The sequence below is a fragment of the Strongylocentrotus purpuratus genome, unplaced genomic scaffold, assembly GCF_000002235.5.
Source record: "Strongylocentrotus purpuratus isolate Spur 01 unplaced genomic scaffold, Spur_5.0 spur5_scaffold_13, whole genome shotgun sequence".
NCBI classification, from domain to species: Eukaryota; Metazoa; Echinodermata; class Echinoidea; order Camarodonta; family Strongylocentrotidae; genus Strongylocentrotus; species Strongylocentrotus purpuratus.
The window spans coordinates 32,528,974-32,548,623 of record NW_022145598.1 but is presented as its reverse complement, the minus strand read 5'-3'; the positions used below and the strand labels follow the sequence as shown (position 1 = coordinate 32,548,623).

At 37.2% G+C, this 19,650-nt stretch overlaps 1 protein-coding gene across 1 annotated transcript; it reads right to left on the bottom strand.

The window, feature by feature from the left end:
- Window positions 1-614: 614 nt before the first annotated feature.
- On the bottom strand, window positions 615-17,833 carry LOC588613 (probable ATP-dependent RNA helicase DDX43). The gene is made up of 20 exons (XM_030983402.1): window positions 17,219-17,833; window positions 16,646-16,701; window positions 15,521-15,686; window positions 13,437-13,476; window positions 12,941-13,008; window positions 12,306-12,387; window positions 11,410-11,510; window positions 10,809-10,864; window positions 9,819-9,937; window positions 9,334-9,444; window positions 8,260-8,333; window positions 7,635-7,702; window positions 6,829-6,929; window positions 6,180-6,267; window positions 5,580-5,639; window positions 4,843-4,910; window positions 3,178-3,287; window positions 2,329-2,467; window positions 1,740-1,827; window positions 615-1,305 (listed from the first exon to the last, which is right to left on the bottom strand). Exons 1-20 carry the CDS (start codon window positions 17,772-17,774, stop codon window positions 1,036-1,038), a joined length of 2,421 nt encoding a protein of 806 aa, XP_030839262.1. The 5' UTR covers window positions 17,775-17,833; the 3' UTR covers window positions 615-1,035.
- Between the last annotated feature and the right edge of the window lie 1,817 nt (window positions 17,834-19,650).

Genomic DNA, 19,650 nt, shown 5'->3' with positions numbered 1-19,650 from the left:
GATATAATAACAAATAAAAAACAATGAAATACATAAGAAAATAAAAAGTTGAAAATCGCATCAAATTTGCATAAATTATCATTATTAATTACATCAAATAACTATTTTTTGTGTTAGAAAAGAAGTTTCATATGAATAATGAGTTTCAACATAACAAAAGTGGAGTCTGACAATTTTTGTAATGATTCTAGTTCCCTGTATATTACCAGATTAGATATTCATGAATGCGTAATTTGCGTATTCATAATTTATGCAAATTAACCTATGCATTTTCAAATATCATAAAAATAATGAAACCTCATGAATTTGAGATGAAGGAAACATTTATTCAATACATTTTCAAGATTCTTCACAAGTCTACGGACAAATATGTAGAGTTTTCTGTAAAATGCATACAATTAGCATTTTGCATAATTAATTAGGCTATAACGACAAAAATTTGCATATTAGGAAAAAACTAATTATACCATCTTGTTCCTTACGTAAATATCTACAATCATGCAAATTTTCGCGTTCATCGGACATTCAACGGCCGAGATCATAGGGGGGGGCCTCCGAGGCCCCCCCCCCAGTCAGAGAGTGCTCGAAATAGCCCAGTACAGTAAGGGTTAACAAACTTATCCACATATGCACCATTTTTTGACATTTCCCTTTACTCTTTTCCGAACCTTTCATATTTCTTCCAAAATCGTCAATATTGTAAAGCTAGATCTGTCTGTCTCAGTCTCTGTCTGTCTCTCCCCCACTCTCTCTCCATTCCTCCTTTCCTCCTTCCGCTTATCTTTCTACCTCCCCTTTTCTTTCTTCCTATTTCCTTCTCCTCTCCAACATTCAGACATCTCCTTTTCAATATCTTTTATCTTTATATATTAAAGGAAAATACCTACACATGAGCTTATTATAAAGGTTGGATGGCCCTTTAATCTTTGATGCCTGCATTCTTTATATCCAGTATTCTTTCTCTTTACCTCTTCATCCTTCTTTCTCTAACCTTCCTATTTTCCTCCTTTCTCTCTTCTCCCTCCTCTCTATATCTTACCACCACTCATCTCTCTCCCCACCCCTCCTCCCCCCTCCTCCACTCCTACCTCCAAAGCCAAACCCACCACCACCACCACCACCACCACTACTGAACCCAAAGCCTCCCCCTCCGGAGTCCCTGTCACGCCCCCCTCTGAACCCGCCTCCTCCTCCTCCTCTTCCTCGTCCTCCACCTCTTCCTCCTCCTCTCCTGTCGCCATCTGCCATCCTAGCTTGATGTCTCTTCCACCTCTCTGCCATCTCAATCAGCTCATACGGTACTTCCTGCAAAGAAAAAAAAAGGCGCTCATTCTTTACTTCACTTAAAAAAATTACGTATATAAAACAGTCTCTGTGCTATAATGTGTTTGCTATATCTGTACTACTTCTGACATTATAGTTATGCTCTGTATTGACATTGTATTTTCTCTTGTTTTTTTGTACTGTTAAATCTTAATGCTGTTGTTGTTGAATAAACAGACAGACATGTACACTCAAATCAAACAGAAAATAATACTTCAAATTACATGCTGCATCTGAGATAGTGCTGGTATTATGATTGGGTAAGGTTTCCAAAAAATGATATTTTAGATATATGCAAACAAAACCATAATAATTCATACATAAAGGCAATCAAAGCCTAACCAGGGTCTGAGACAAAATGGTAGAGATTAAGGCGTCTGTTGTTTATAATTGATTGAATGATGTCTAATCTGTACCTGGCCTGCTTCTTCCATGATCTTAATGATGTCACCAGCCCAACGCCAATCCTTCTTCGTCATCAAGGTTAGAGAGGTACCGGTACGCCTGCAGGGAAACATACAACATAAAGATATCACAGACAGTTCTACATGCACAGCGGTCATTACGATTACACCAGTCTGAGGGGGGGGGGGGGGGCAGATACAACCTAAAGATATCTGTCACAATTTTAGACATGCCGCTTCCCTCTTTACCTAAAGGTTTCATGCTTGTCTGCAAATCCGAGGAATTTGATCCCTTATGTTATTAATTATATATTGGTATACTGGTCTTCTTTGTGATCACATATATCAAACCAACAATTGTACAGCTTGGATTTAATCAATTATAAAGAATAATGATATTGTATTATTTCATTATGATCCTTATTCTATGGCACCCGGGGGATGTTTCATAAAGCTGTGCGTAAAGTTATGCAAGACTTTACGAATGACTTGAATATGAAGAGCTAAATGGGATTTTCAAATCCATCTAATTGCATAATATGCAGATGTAGATTATTAACAATAGTGCTGTCCAGTTGAAAAGGCGAATCCTCTAACTTACCCAGCTCTTCCAGTCCTACCCACTCTGTGGACATACTCCTCTATATGATTAGGACAGTCAAAGTTAAAGACGTGTGTGATATCCTTGATATCCAATCCTCTAGAGGCCACATCAGTTGCAATCAAGATACGTACAGAGCCTAAAAAAGGGAAAAGAAAAAAAAAAAACAGCATGACAACGTGAATATAGAGGTGAAATGGCTCATTGAGGGGGCCAGTTGGCTTAGTCGGTAAAGCGTCTGTCTGTCGGACCAAAGGTTGTGGGTTCAAATGGATGACTGAAGCATGCACTGTGTGCGTGCCTCTCCCATTTTATAGGCACAGGCTATGTCACAGTGGAAAACACTCTGTCCCTCTGGAAGGACGTTCAATGGAAGCCCAGTGTACAGAAGAGTCACCACCTTTGCATTTTAAGAACCCACTGTACCATTTGTATAAGAGTAGGGGGTAACCCCGGTGTAGTGGTCCACCTGCACACCACCAACCAGTTATACCAGGGGGCGCGACCCAACGGTTACAGTGATTAGGTTCCCACTGTACCATTTGTATAAGAGTAGGGGGTAACCCTGGTGTAGTGGTCCACCTGCACACCACCAACCAGTTATACCAGGGGGCGCGACCCAACGGTTACAGTGATTAGGTTCCCATTTCGCCTCCAAAACTATATTATTATTATTACTATCATCATCATCACCATCAGCTGTATCATAATCACCATCACCACCACCACCACCACCACATCCACCACCACCACCACTTCCAACACCACCCCCACCACCACTACATCCAACACCACCTCCACTACCACCATCACCACCACCACCACCACCATCACCTCTATGTATCTCACCATCTTTGAAATCCTCCAGCGCTCGTTCTCTGTCGTACTGTTCTCTCCCTCCATGGATGCTCTGTACAGACAGGTTCCTCATGCTCATGTCACATGACAGGTCATCCGCCCTGCAAAAGGTCAAAGGTCATCAACTTTAAGCTCCTTTTTTTAAATTCTCTTAATACACTTACCAATTAGCTTTAGTTCTAAATCAACATTGCTTACTAGTACATGGAGTCCTGTTTTGATTCCCCAGATTTGCATTCCAATGTATGCAGCTTATGATCAAAGGCGATCCAAATCTAATGCATGTTACAATTCTCGCTACCCTAAATAGGTACGAAAATCTCGAAATTCGCGAGACGAGGTAATTTTCACTCTCTCGGGTCGTCACTACAACTTCCGGTATAGAGTCCCATCCCGCTGGCGCTAGCGCCTGTGTTCGCTGTGCAGAGTTTTCACGCACGCTAAAATCGATGCCAATCAGTGTAATTTGTACAGATTATAATATATGCATTAAATTTAGTTTGTTTTTATTCAATTTGAATATACAATAAAAAGCAAAAAATAGTTTACAGGAAAGATTTTATTTTTATTCATGTTTTTTTTCTGTTAATCTAAAAGTAAAAAAAAAATAATTGTCTTAAAATTGTGCATGTAGCGACCAGCGTCACAATCACGAGCAGACGATACAGTAAACAGTGTAGAGACAACACTCAGTTCATGTATTTCTCGTCGACCACAAAATGGATAAAAAAACAGTTTCGGAACTTTAAAAAATCTTAACGGACAGAGGAATACCATGCAATGGAAAGCTTCGGGCAGAATTAGTGACTTTAGCACAAAAGGCCGTTAAACTCTACCATGAAAGAGAGGGTTGTGATCACGAACTTTCCGAGCGAAAGCGACGCTTTGTTGTTGTGGAGGACGGCACAGGAAGCTGTAATGTCGAAAAGCTATCCCATAATGCAATGCGCGTTTTCAGGATTTTCCCCGGATCTCGGCAGAATCGCTATTTGGGGTAGCGAGAATTCAACCTGTAGCACAGCCTATCAAACACTAAGTTGACAGTTTAATGCATGTATTTCCATACTATTCCTTTCACCTGTCAACAACAAAAATTCCAAAAATACATCCCATAATAATTTTTTTTTTCCTGCTGCTCTCAATTTTCTTCTGTCACTGACAAAAAAGTGAGAAGACATTGTAGAATTTTCCTTGCATGAATTCCTAATGAGTATATTTCATCTTACCACCTAAGCTTTAAAGGGATCTGGTAACTTTGTCTTAGATCCTTTAAAAAAATCCTTGATTTAGCTCATGCTGCAATGATAATTATAAACCTTTAGGTCAGTCAAGAACCCCATGAATTTTACAAGCCAATCGCCTGTCTGATTATCAAGATATTTATGATTGAAAATCAAAATCAGATTTTGCGTTTCCCAAACGATTTTCATAACACTACAGTCTATTGGGAAAAACGAGTATGGTAAAACCGGTCACTCCAAGATTTTTACTTTTTTGAGGCACTTCTTGTTCATTTTGAAGCGCAATTTGTTTAGGGCTTCAATATTACACCATACCACAGAGACTGATAACATGTAGGGCCATGCATCTCGGATTTAACATTGTTAAACGATGCCTTTAATCACTATCAACTCATCCAGGGATAGCTTTACTCACATGACTTTCCTTCCAACAAAGACTAGTACTTTCTCATCTTCTGTCATCGTCTCAAAGAACGCAATGAGCTGGAAGAAAAACAGGATGAAAACAACATTTATAAAACATTGCATGGCCTTGAGGGGTGAGCAAATGTGCATGAACAGTTAAGAACTGAATTATTCATACCCATTGTAAATTTGATGTTCTCGTGCTTTTCGTAACTCAAGAATGAAAGGTGGATTGGGTGAATTAGGGCCTTAGGTGAATACTTTTAGATGTAAGCTATAGTGTGTCACATTTTTAAGAAATGTAAATCAGGATAAATCAAATTTTAACAACTTCAAAGATTTAGAAAAATTGATAAGGGTATAAATAATTTTGTTGTTAACTTTAATTAGCTGAACTAACTTAAGTCCTTTCACAATCCATAGTGCATTCCTTTAATGAAATGGTTACAAACAACATAATAAACTTTACGGCTTGTTCAGATTTGCATTCTCACTTTCTTTGTCCATTTTGTATTCCACCTGCAATTCATTTATAAAACAAACACACACACACAAAATGCCATGGTCAACTGAGGCAGTTTACCACAACATATATTCAAATATGTGTCATCTTGTTTGTGATTGATCAATGATAGGATACTAAGGAAAGGAAAATGGGCAAATTTGTGGATTACTGACATATAGATTAAAAATTTTAAATATCATCATTCATTAAATACATAGGAGTGAAAACTGTTTCATACATACCCTGTCTCTCTTTTCCTCTTCGTCTACGATTTCAACGAGTTGAGTTACATTGTGGCAAGCCTAAAATTAAACAAAAAATAAAATTGTAATCATTGTATAAAAGCCTATTTTGACACTGAATGAAACCAAGGTACAAAATAAATATCACAAATAAAAAAACAGATACAAAACAAAAAACAGTACCGGTAAACTTTGAACTATGGCCATGTACATAATATTGATCGTTCTTAATACAGAGATTGTGCTTGTACTTGTTGTTAACTACCTAATTAATTTGCTCATGCCACGACAAATAAAGCAAGCCAAGATAAAAGATGTTTTACAATATATTGCCCGCTACGTTATATCCTGCATATAACACAGCTTCCTCATTATCATAAAAATTCTTTGTACTATCTAAAGCAAAAAGTATTCTCGAAATCTTCCTTCTATCGATTCCATTCTCTCTCCCTCTCTTTCCCTAAAGCTCTCCTGCCTCTCATTCTCTGTCTCTCTCTTGCTCTCTCTCTCCTCCCTATCTCCCTCTCTCTCTCTCTCTCTCTCTTTCTCACTGTACTCCAATCCACATAAAATGGACACAGAAGTGCGTCAAGAACTTACAGATAGATCCAATGATCCTACATTGACATGGATCGGGTTCTTCATGTAGTTCTTAGCCAGACGCCTCACTCCCTCTGGCCATGTAGCACTGTAAGATAAGAATAAACCATGTTAGTACAGAGAAACCTGCGTCAGCGACCACCCGTCTATGGAAACCATGGATTTTGTTTCGCTTTGTCAGTGTATCTCAAAGAAAGGTTTCACTCTATGAGGTGATTATGGTCATCATTTTTTTTCTATTAATCTGGAAAAGAGGCGCAACACCATGCTTCTTACATTGTATACAGAGTTGAGTTATTGCAAATGATCTCAATGTCATTAACTACTGACGTCCACATTCTGACATTTCTTTTCTTCATGTGCAGTTGTGCACATTGTATATGTCTTAATAAAAGTGATGGCAAATCTACCAATATTATTGCGAAAAAGAAATTTTATGGATGACAGGGATAATAATATTGTTAACAGATTTCGTGTTTTGTGATAATTAAAAAAGGAATCGCTAGCTCCTTTTCATGTGGTGCCCAATTTCTGACCCAACAATACATTTTTTTTAATTACAAGATTGAAGGAAATAAAACCCTCCAAATTGTTTGCATTTCCATTGAAATCTCAGACAGTAGTCAAGTTTTTAAAAGCTAACACTGACCTTGTCATGATGGTTTGTCTGTCAGGTCTCACGTCCAGTAGAATCTTCATGATCTGAGGTTCAAAGCCCATGTCAAGCATCCGATCAGCTTCGTCTAGCACCTACAGAGAGCGTTTGGAAGATAACATAAACAACTTTATGAGCTACACTTCAAATGTAGAATGTAAGTACAATCAAACCTGTCTATAGCGACCATCCAAGCGAAACATGAAAAGTGGCCTTTGTATAGACAGATGGTCTTTGTAGACAGGTTCCAAACCATTTTCAAGGGAAACAACAAATGTGGCCTTTGTAGACAGGTGGTCACTAAAGCAGGTTTTAACTGCATATGCAAAGCACAAAATATATGTCTGTGTACGATTTTGGCTTATTTAAACTTTAGTTTCTACACTTCTTTACAGCTTTGAATTTTTGACTATTTTGGAATAGAGTAAAAAGAAAAGTTAATTAGAGAAAAACAATATACAACAAGCTCAATATTGACCATATCATCTGATTATTATTCCTTCCTTTATTTTTTTAATTTCTGCACTATCCCAATAAAAATCATTTCAAGCATTTTGAAAGTGCAAATAAATCCAGACTTCCAATCAGGATCATACTTGACTTCTTTTTGGGGGGTTAAACTTCCAAACCCCTTGACAACAACCCAGAAAAATAACATTGACCTGAACAAAATACTGAGACAACACAAAATAGGACATTAACCCCATGTGCACGTAACCCTTATCCACTGGTATGGGGTAGCCACTGGATAGTTGTACAAATAAATTGCACTAGCTATGCAAAGCCTTTAGTTTACTTACCAAAAATGTAACTGACATGACATTCACAATCTTGTTCATGATGAGATCATTGAGCCTGCCTGGTGTAGCTACAATACAAACAATAAAATATAAGTATAGAATAGATTTTTTTGTGGTATACTTTCTTTGTCAATTTCATTCCTTAGAAGAAGAAAAAATCAAATAAACTTCAAATTCAACATGCATTCATTAACCAACAGAAAATTTTATTCAGTCGTTTAGAAACAACTTGGTTTTGAATCAGGGACCTGCCGGTTACAAGACCACTGCTCTACCACTTAGCCATCGCGCAATGTGAGACGTGTACACAGAGACACTACATGTATATCAAACATGATCATTTGTAAACTGAAACATAAATGTATACCCTGAAACCTTCCCGTTATCTATCACCATTGTGACTCTAAAACTAACGATTCTACTAAATATCCCATTTAAAATCTATTATATGCATGCACATGTAGTTTAATACCTAACATTTAGAAATTAAACATGATTGCAATTGAAAATGGCAAATGGTTCAAAGTCACAAAGGGAATATATATGAGGCTCCATCAAATAACTGACCAATCAGAAACAACTTCCAGTGACACAACTATCTTTGGAAACTAGCTATGGTTCTTACCGATAATGATCTCCACTCCGTCAGACACTACCTTGATTTGTTTCCTCCTATCGCCACCTCCATAGACGCACACACTAGGTGAATATTGAGAGAGAAAGAAAGAAAGAAAGAACAAAAATTAGTGTTGCAGGGCAATTGTTAACAACTATGCATTTGTACATGGCACATAGTAAATGCCAATTCTGGTTCAATTCTTGGGGTGATATCAATAGTGTATATAAGTTTCAGACGCATTAAATACTGCAAAGAAAAGTAATTAAAACATGTACCCCAGCTGTCCCCGTGCCACTCAAAGTTTCTTACAACTTAATTGAACTTATATATTTGTTAGAACTATAAGCTAAGAAAGATAACCAACAGTCTTTTTCAGGACTACACATCCTCAAGAAAGATTACAGAGAGTCCTTTTCAGGACTCCTCAATCCTCTCTCTCTCTCTCACACATGGTGCTCCCGCAAGCCTACTGTATATATATATTTTTGTCATTCTTTATAAGCTGAAAATTGGGAATATTCCTTTATGTTGGGATTTAAATAAATATATTTTTAAAACTTTGTGATTAATTCAATATTTCCACATTTCATCTTGTCATTCATGTATATATTCCTAGGGTATGTTTGTGTCAACCTACTCCTTTAATGCACTCATAATTGTATTGTTCATGTGCTCTGTATTGCAATTTACATCTAATTATAGTTTACTTTTTGATTTTTCATATATCAGGGATGCTAGTTAGAATTAATCAGAGGGCCTGAAAATCACCTAGAATGAGCTATTTTGTACAGAAAAGAGCCTTAACTACGGTCTGAAAATAACTTGCCAGGGCCTGAATTCAGGATATTCCCTGAAAAATGGCATCCCTGATAGATACTCTCAGTGCCTTGATCGTTTCTGCGAAATGGATATGGCACTTTGTAAATAGTCCTTATTATTTTCATTATTATCATTATGATACCCTAACAGGAATACTTGTTGACATTTTTCATGTCTTGTAGGAGCATTGATTTCACAGTATGAAAGGTCAAGTGTCAAAGGTCACAGTATGAAAGGTCAAGTGTCAAAGGTCACACTCACCTTTTGATACCCTTGTAGGAATACTTGTTGACCTCTGATTCTATCTGAAGGGCAAGTTCACGGGTTGGTGAGAGCACAAGAACGTTAGGTCCACCACGAGACTTACGAGCCCTGCAAAAATTGAAACAAAGTAGTTTTATATAAGTTTCCTCTTATCTTGTTTTACTATTAAAGTGAAGGTTGAAGAATTACCTGCGAATTTCCTTTCTTTTGACATCTATTTGGAAAATTCCCAACTCTTTAAAAGGCGGCCCTGGTAGAGGATAGGTATACCAGGGATAATAGTGAGCACTAAAAAAAAAAGGTTGTTTTGGTCCTCAACCACCCCCTTTGAGTAAAAAAATAAAAACAAACAAAGGATTAAGTGGAAAAATTGCATCTAACAACATTCCCTCCTTTTTAGTAAGAAAATTGGGGGGGGGGGAAATAAGAAAAACAAAATCGGGAAACCAATTCAAATCTGGTAATTATCAGGTCTGACTTACCCTGGCTGTAAGTCTGTGTGTATAAGAGCTGGTAAGAGGAATGCTAGTGTCTTCCCACTCCCAGTCTGTGCTATGCCTATCAGGTCATGACCTTTGAGCGCCACGGGCCAACCTTGACTCTAGAACAAAAGAAAATGATGTAACAATGAGCAAAAATCTCTCTCTGTCTAAGTGCCATATCGATTGACTTTGGCGATCATGCTGTTCCACAACCCTCGGCTCCTAGCCTACTCTATTAGCACCACTCCCAGTTCTTTCACTCCTCTCTCTTCCAACAATTTCTATTCTGTCCATCCAAAGTATCCTCCTTCTTCCCCTACTCCTTCCCACAATTTTCCCTCTCAAAGCAAGATGAGCAAAACACCCACACAAAAACACTCACAAAAAGATGACAATAATATTTGCAATTAAAGAGCCATTTTTCACCGAGGATACAAAGCACATATTATAATAACATAAAGAGGTGTCATGGTCACTAAATGTCCTTTTTCAAAATATTTATCTACATTTGCCACTTTCCGCCAGGGTGTAGGGTGTAGTAAATGGGGGTCAAGAGTGTAGAGAGTTGATTTGTAAATGTTTCTTTGACAGGATAATCTATATTTGACACTCTCCACCCTGGTGTGCTGAATGCTTTCCTGGGAAGAGGGACCTCTATGGAAGAGGGGTTTCCTTTAATCCTGTGAGCACAGAATTGTTAGCCTGCAGATAGCAACTGAGCACAATGCACAGTAGATGTCAGTACTGTATGAGAAGCCAACATAACAACAAATATCATTTCATGCCCGCATGCCTAGTATGTTTGACGGGATATCATTTACAGTGTAGAATGCACACTCCATATGTAGCTATGGAGAACAAGATTAGGGCAACCTTTCATCAAATAAAAATACATCTAAATTCATAGGTGAATTCTTCTACATCTTCAAACCGGTCTACTGCATGTAATTACACACCACATGCTACATTTCAAAGACAGGAATATCTTACCTGTATAGGCGATGGTTTGGTGAATTTCTGCTTGTAAATCTCCCTCAAGATTTCAGCTACAGAGAAAATTATTGACACAAAATTACATGTGATATAGACAAAGAAACACAATTCGTTAACTTTACACACCCTCTTACAAAATAATAGCAATGCCTAAACCGAAAATGGTGAAAAGAATCTCTGTCAGACCAACATCACTTTGAATCAAAATCTGACATTCATCTTTTTCCTTAATAGTAAGCTTGAAAATCTGACTACCCTTTGTCATAAAATTTGGTCTGCCTCCACCCCCCCCCCCCTCTCCTATCCAAAATGGGCTACCTATGTCCCTGCATTAATCCTTTCAGTGATTATCACATCACCATCCACATCCAATTACCCACTAGCACCAGTATATCCCATCTATGCTAACATTAATTGTCATAAAATAGTGTTTGGCTTGGATTGATGTTTTACGGTAGACTACTTTCACCACCAAAGAGACCATGAAGGATTATTAGAAAGACAGTAGACATCTCTGTGTTTAAATTCTGCGGATAAAAAAATAGTACCCCTGACATGACCCATAATATACAGGCTATATATAATTGTTTTAACTCACGATAATCCTCAAATGCTTCTTCAAATGTTCTGACTGGTTTTGGAATGATACGATTGAGCTCCTTTGCACTGTCATCTACAGCTGACACACCAATCACCTCCCTGTGTATTAATCAGATAGGAACAAGGCACAGATATTAGAAGAGGTTCTCTCCCATGTAATACAGTTGAAGGTTTAATGTCCTTTGTTCAATTTTGCAATGTTAACATCATAATATGATTGGCAATTATCAGTACATCTTTCAGTAATAGTATTGGTATCACAGCGCTTTACAAACAAATACATACGTTCATAGAATTGACTTATTAACATCAAATGAATACAGCCAGGGCCCCCGTCTTACAAAGAGTTACGATTGATCCGAATCAATCGCAAGTCCTCCGAATCAATCGCAAGTCCTCCAATCAATCGCAAGTTTCTAGTCTACTATCTCTTATGTACATACAAATGTAGTTGCAATCGCAAATAAGTTGTAATTGATATCAACTTTCCAGACGGGGCCCTGTGCACAAACATATTTACAAGGGGTATGAATAATTTAGTTGTTAACTGTGTGTTGATATTAATTTATTGAGATGGATGTGAGATTAATGCATTACAAAACACATGCTCTGAAAGCTGTAGCCTCTCCTGCATGGAAAAGATTTCCATTTCTTTAGCTTTACCAAGTCTGAGGCAAGTAAGTTGGGGCTTTGATCAGATCGGAAGATCAGAGTGACACCCTCGCACCTTTGATCAATAACAGCCTTTTGTAATGCCAAAAATTTTCAAGTTTTGGGCTATCAAATGCTAAAAAACATGCATAGCTCAGATTATTTTGGCATTTGGAGTTGTTGTAGACCCTTTTTGTTGATATTTAGTGCCTTTTCATGACTTTGAAATTAATAATATGTTACCTGAGAGCATCTGTTTCCTCTTCTGATAAGGCCTTGATAGAGCTGTGCTCATGGTAGAAATCCTTGATGACTTCAGGGTAATCTGCCAATTGAAAATTACAACAATGATTGGGAAGGTTAAAAGATACTGGATTTCAATTAAAAAAACTTGTAGGTGTTGAATGTGTATAAATCTTTAAATGCAAGTGTAGTCAAACCTGTCTAAGCAACCACCCAAGGGAAACACAAGAGTGGTCTTTGTAGACAGGCTACTTTCATACATGTTTCAATGAAAAGCCATTTTCAAAGGAAACAAAACATGTGGTCTTTGTAGACAGGTGGTCACTAAAGCAGGTTTGACTGTATTTGGCATCACCTGTGCCTAATAAGAGAGGAGCGAACTTAGTCCCTGTACCCCTCATATCTCCCCTCCTATAATTATTGATTAACTATTTGAATTCTGTACATTACACATGTCATGTATACTATATTGTGCAATAAAAGTTGGATAGCGAGAATCCATCTGGTTGGGCACTTGTTCTTGCCATACAAGAGAGCACGTTCTTATCAGCAATACCATTTACAAAAAAATATGCCATGTCTTCAGATGTATGCATCAAGTATGAATACATTGGTGAACAAATGAAGCACCATACCTTTCCATTTTTGTGCTAGATATATATCCTGCTCTGCCTGTAGATTCTTCCAGTCGATTGGCCCCCTCCTGGTAGAGAAATTAATAAAATAATAATTAGAACAATACATTTACAGAGCGCAGAAACTATCTAAAATTAAGTATATATTCTACTGTGCTACAAGAGGTCCTGATTTGCTTAGATTTACAGTTAATTGAAAAGATGTGCTTTCAGTTTTGATTTAAAGATATTCACAGATGGCGATTTTCTGACTTCACATGGTAAGTTATTCCAGAGTTTTGGGGCTGCACAAGCAAATGCAAAAAACAATCACCTGTGAAATGATGGATTCTCTTTGGTGACGAGCATAGTTCGGAGGGGGGCAGCCCTGAAGAAAATAGTGTCATTGACATCGACGACAAGTTTTATGAAACAGGCCCTAAACAAGCTACAGCTCTACACCATGGTATGTAAAGTGTATTCATTGACTTCCCCACAACAAAGTACATTTACTTACGGTTTTGGAGGTGCATCATCTTGGCTATTGCTATCAGCTCCTGAAGACGGACAAAAGAGATTAAAAAAGGAGTCAATCAGTAAAAAGGTTTTAAAGAGCATCATATTAAAAAAAAAATGGAGGTTTGAATTCTTAAATGGCTCCTACGTGTACCTCTTGAAAACTATCATATCAGTTCAGTTCAGTTTATTGAATTCCATCTTTAAAACCATTTTTACAAAGTAAAAACATACAGTTTCATGTACAATATAATACATAAATTGGGATAGTATATACAGTACATGTGAAATGAATTAATACAAAACAGAATAAGGCACAGCTGTAAAAAAACCAAAAAAAGGTTTTGTCTGGACAGCTTCCTATCAAATTAGATATAATAAACATAGTAAGAAAACAAGTAGGAAGTAAAGTTTCGGATAGTATCATTCAGAAATTGCATAACAACCGGCACAAACCCAGTACATGATATACAACATGGTAGGATGAAAAAGTCAGAAGATAGCAAAGGGGAAGAAAGAAAGAGAGAGAGAGAGAGAGAGAAAGAGAGAGGGGTAACAAGCTAGATAAATACATTCAGTGAGAGTCATGCGCAATCAAGAAACTTTTGAGATTACGTTTAAAACTGTTGTAAAATGAGATTGAAGTTATATTAGTTGGAAGCAAGTTCCAAATTTCAGGTGCATGATGTCTGCAAGAATATGATGCAAAATTTGTATTAACACACCATCGGTGATATTTCTTCTTATTTCTAGTATTATGGTTATGTATTGTACTGTTTGTTATAAACATATCGGATAAGTTTTCAGGAAGCAGACTTTTTTCGTTCTTAAATATAAGTATAGCACACAAATATTCATTTAACTCGTATACATTCAATATATTAAGTTGTTTAAAAAGTGGTCTTGAATGAGATTGATAATGAGATAGCATTATATTTCTTACAACCCTCTTTTGTAGAATATATAAACGATGCAGTTTGGTTGGGTATGTGTTTGCCCAAACAATGTTGCAATAACTAAGAAACGGTAATAAGTATGGCGGAGTTTGCTGATGACACCAGTATTCCTGGACATTATCTTATTAATATGGGATATATATATGTGTTTTCCAGGATAAGCTTTCGTCAATAAAAACACCCAAGAACTTGGTATTAACAACACGATTAAGAACATTATCATCCATTTTTATTTGATATGAATTAAGGAGCTCTGTAGAAACCGGTTTATATTTGGAATGAAAATATATAAAATTTGACTTTCCAGCATTCAAGATTAATCTATTGCATTTAAACCAATTCGATACTTTCCGCAATTCAATATTTAACGTGCTATATAAAGATCCAATGTCATTTGAGGTGTAGAGGATGTTGGTGTCATCAGCAAAAAGAATGAATTTCAATTTATCAGAACAATATGGAAGGTCATTAATATAAAGTAAAAACAGAAGGGGCCCTAGGATTGACCCCTGGGGCACACCACATGAGATTTCCGAATAATCAGATAAAACACCATTAAATGATACACATTGAGTTCTATTATGTAAATAACTTTTGAACCAGAGGAGTGGTAAACCTCTTATCCCATAACAGGCAAGTTTGGATAATAATATAGAAAAATCAATTGTATCAAATGCCTTGCTTAAATCTAAGAAAACACCACTAGCATGCAATTTTTTATTAAATACACTAATTAAATAATCTTGAAGATCAATAACAGATATGATACATTAAGTTTCAAACTGTTGTTTGTGTAGCACTATATTTGTGTAATTTTAATTTTAATTATTATGAAATATGTCCATGTCATCTATCATACATTATCATATTTCAAGGATTATGACTCTCTGAAACTTTACATAAAGCCCAAATTGAATTCTTTTAAAACTTTTTTACTTCTTTTTAAACTTGCACAACCTTCTGTTTTTGTTTTATTTGGCTTATTTTTTGTTGTTGTTTTTTTTCTTTTTTTAATCAAAATTCTTTAAAAAAATGTTCTCCTTTTAAAGTTAAGATGTAAAACACCATTTAAAATAAGTCAAAGTTTTGTTTACTTTTTGGAGAATCTCTGCTGCAAAAAATATCTTACCATTTCTACTATTGAAGCTGAAACTTGAAGACTGTGGCTTTCTAGTGTTGCCTCTGAAGTCTGGATCCGTCAGTTCTTCTATCAATTTCTTGGCCTTTGCTTGTGCTTCTTCTCCTCCTTCTAGATTGATTGTAGTCTCGTATCCATCAGACTCTCGGGACATGATCTGAAAGGAAAGTTCAAATAAAGGTCAAAGTACTTAACCAGAAGGAACCCCAAATGCTCCTCCTCCCCCTACCTTTTTCTTCCCCTTTTGAAAAGTTAATATTGGTTAATACAATATTGGTTGATACAATTGTGCTAGTAAGAAAACAAAATTTTGATCTTCTTAAACTCAACCCTTAAATGTGAAATTTTGTGTTAGTATTTAAATCTAATTAGAGTTTGGACTTGTAGACTAGTTACACTTTTGCCACATGTTCAACATTCACTCTTCAAGGGACAACATTTGGAATGAATCCAAGACTGTATTTCCAAACAAGCCCCTGGCTCGAGGCAAAATCATTTGAGGATTGCGCAATCCTGTGACTCACATTGGAATTATTTCACAATTCTTCCAGCACATAGAGAAAAATGCAATATATGATGTTGGTTTAATCCTGTAAACCTTTTGCCTGTATCAACAATCACATAGTGTAGGATTAACAACATGATTTTATGATAGAACTTAACTAAGTACTGTACTGCCAATGTCATTTCCATTTGTTTTAAGCTTCCGTTTCCAATTATTTTCAATTCACAGAAGAAAAACATCTTTTCCCTATGTATTAATAAGTCATTAAATTAATAGCACCTTTTTACAGGGGAGTTGTGGAGTGCGTCTGTAATCCAGCTAACAATGGAAGTTACAAACGAGGACTCAGGTTCGAAACCGAGTCACGTCTTTTGGATGGTGACGTTAAAGATCGGTCCCCAGACGTAAATAATCATATCTGATTGATACGTCTGTAAAAACCGAATTACACACACACAGAGAATTATTTGTGAACTATTCTATTTCCTGCAATATTTTCAGAAAATGAATAATCTGTTTGGAGACAGAAGGGCATTAGGTAACTCATATTATTTAACACAGAGTTAACACCCTTCTGGCTCTGAACAGACATTTGTTTTTCATCTCTTTACCTTTATTCTGGCACCACTCTCTTGTTCTAGTTCCCTGATCTTTGCCCCTTGTTTTCCTGGAAAAAGAAATCTTTGGTTATAAACACACATGCATGCAAATCAATGAGACACAATTTGACAAATTATGCATTTCTCACTTTTCAGCTCTACTCAATCAAGACATTCCCTCAAATGGAGTCTTTTTGCTACTGGATGCAGTATGTGATACATATCACCGTTTCATCTTTGATGGAATTATGCCAAACTTTCACATTCCCATAACTTCATCCGATTTTGATGAAACATCTCGTCATCTGTTTGTTTTGTCTTTGCTTGAAATAATATTGTCAATCGGATACTCAATCCAAATCACACCAAATTCCTTTCATAATCATGATAATGTTGAACCTGATTTTTAATAAAATCTTAATTAAGCGCAGCATCTTGTTTGAACTTGACTTTGAAAAGAACACTGGCAACTGACTTTTGATTGAGTTTTACATTTTTAAACAAACAAAATTCAGAATCAATTACAAATTTTACATAACCGTAGACCTACACAATCTTCCTTTTTCCCTGCAACAATAACTTTACCTATTATTCTGCCCAGATACTGATTGTCCACTAAAAGAGATCCTTTATCATCTCTTGATCTCTCGTCATCTCCTCTCCTTCCTCCTCCTCCTCCTGTTTCTCCATACCATCTTTCTTGTTTATCTTGCGATCCTGCTTCGTTATTCTCACGTTCATTCTTTCTCCAATTGGGACTTGACGATCGTCTGCTGTCATACCGACCTGAATTCCAAGTTCTACTTTCACCTCTCCATTCTCCTTCATCATTGCCATCATTTCTACGATCATTATTCCTTTCCAACGCAATCCCACGGCCCCGACCAATGCCAGATGATGTCGTCCTGGCTCGGCTTCGATCGTCATCGCGACCGTTGTATCCAGTGCCGCCGCCACGGCCCACGCTTGATCTCGCCCGGCCCTGGCCGTATGGCGCGGAACGGTCCTGCCGAAAGTTGCTGGTCGACTGCGAGTTGGAATAATCATCATTGCTCCAACGGTTCGTGTTTTGACTTTGAGGCTGCGATGAGAAGGACATTCCTCGCATGTCATTCTCGATTTCTTCCTCCCAGTCGCTCATTATGAATGTAAAGTGTGCTATAAAACGCACAATTCTGAGGTGTGAAAGAAGGTGCAGACTGTCATTCGCGTTTGGCCTCTTGATCCTGGGTTCACATGTGTTTATTTACACGGAAGTGACATTACAATACGCATGTGCTCCGCTGACACAGCTCAGCAGGAATATGCAGGGCATGTCACGACGATTATCACTTCGATACATTAGTCAAAAACCCGGATAAGTTTTTAGCCCCTAGGCCCTCCGAGCTCCCTAACCTTTCATTTAGAAATAAGAAGAAACCTCTCAGACTAAAGTACATCGCATATTTGCAAAACTTTTAAATTTAATTCAATTCAATTCAATTTCGATTTTATTAAAAATATACCTAATAACACTTGGCTCACATTGTATCATATAAAAATGCATTAAAACGAGTAGATTTTGAAATTCACTAATAAGTTGAAGTACGAAAAAATATCACGAAATGTAAATTATAAAATGGTATATCAATATCAATACAACAATATAAAGATATTAAAATTGATAATTGATATATTTAATGTGAAGGATAAGTTTACTATATATTTTAAAGAAAATCAAGACAAATAGAGTGAAAAGTGGAAGAGGGGATGAAAGGCCTTTATAAAGAGAGATCAAATTTGAAAGAGAGAGAGAAGGGAAAAGGGGGGGGGGGGAGACAAGATAAAGATGAGGGATGACAGAAAGAGAAAAAAAAAGAAAAGAGAGGTTAGTTTATGACAAAAAAATGTAAGCAAATGAATATAGAATTGAGTTGATAGTTAGTACTTTTTGTTTCTTCTTCCAAAAATCAGTGTCGGGCCTACTCCTCTCCCCGCCACCCTCCCCCGCCCCCCCCCCCCACTCAGTGTTATTTAGGGTACGCGTATGCTCGTTCCCTCTTTTTGAAAGCACCCCCTATCTGAGGACTGCCAACATTTCCGAACCCCCCTTTCGCGGGCTTTTCGCGGGCTTTTCCTGCCTTGGATCGAGACCCCCTAAATTCGGAATAATTTCTAAGGAGTCCAAAGAGATGAGAGCAAAAAAGAAAAACACCCCTTTTTAAAGAAATCTCCGGGTGAAAAGTCAAATACACACTTTTTTTTTTACAATTCTCGGGCCGGACTTTGTCGCACGGAAAGTACCCCTATACCAGACGATTTTGGTAACACGCATGCGGTCATTCCGACCCCGAAGTGGGGGGGGGGGGTGTGTTTTAATTTGTTTGTTCTTGTTTAGATAACTATGATGCGAGCGAGGGTAGTGGGTGAGTTTGGGTGGAAATCCTCTCAGTAGCTTTAAATTTAATGGGTATGACTATTTCGGGCCTGATAAAGGATGATAAAACAACACCTTATAAGCGCGTGTGGTGATAATGTCAACTGACATTATTGCAATTGGTCATGTTTATTTGAAGTTGCCTTGAATTGGAAAACTCCTTCATTTCCTAATTATTGTATTGTCCTAAGGGCAATTATGCCATACCATTCTGGGAGGCCTGGCTTAAAGGATGCTAAGTTGTCAGTTGAGTATTGGTATTGGCTAGATGGTATAGTTTACTAAAGGGCAAACGTTCAATTAGTGTAAAAATGGCATACTTCTCATACTATGACCTATAATTAGAGAAGGGACATTGTTGATGATTGTGCTGAAAAAAAACATAAATGGGACACAAGTGTTCGTAATTCTTATAAAATTTTGGGCATTGCATAATTATGTTCCACCTCAGATTTGGATAGGTGGATAATCGAAGGGTCACTATTTTTACAAAAAGAAAAAGGGCACTTCTCGCACCTGAAAAAACGGCACTCGTCGCAGGTGAAAGTGGGCTCTAGAATGCAGCCGCAGATCCACGGGGGGGGGGGGGGCTGGCCTTTAA

Bases quoted from the DNA above. Each gene is read 5' to 3' on its own strand.
- LOC588613 (XM_030983402.1), bottom strand. From the start codon at position 17,774: ATGAGCGACTGGGAGGAAGAAATCGAGAATGACATGCGAGGAATGTCC. The intron at 7,703-8,259 runs GTAAGAACCATA...TTTGTATTGTAG, and splicing joins CGGAGTGGAGATCATTATCG to CTACACCAGGCAGGCTCAAT. The intron at 5,640-6,179 runs GTAAGTTCTTGA...GTTTAATTTTAG, and splicing joins TAGGATCATTGGATCTATCT to GCTTGCCACAATGTAACTCA.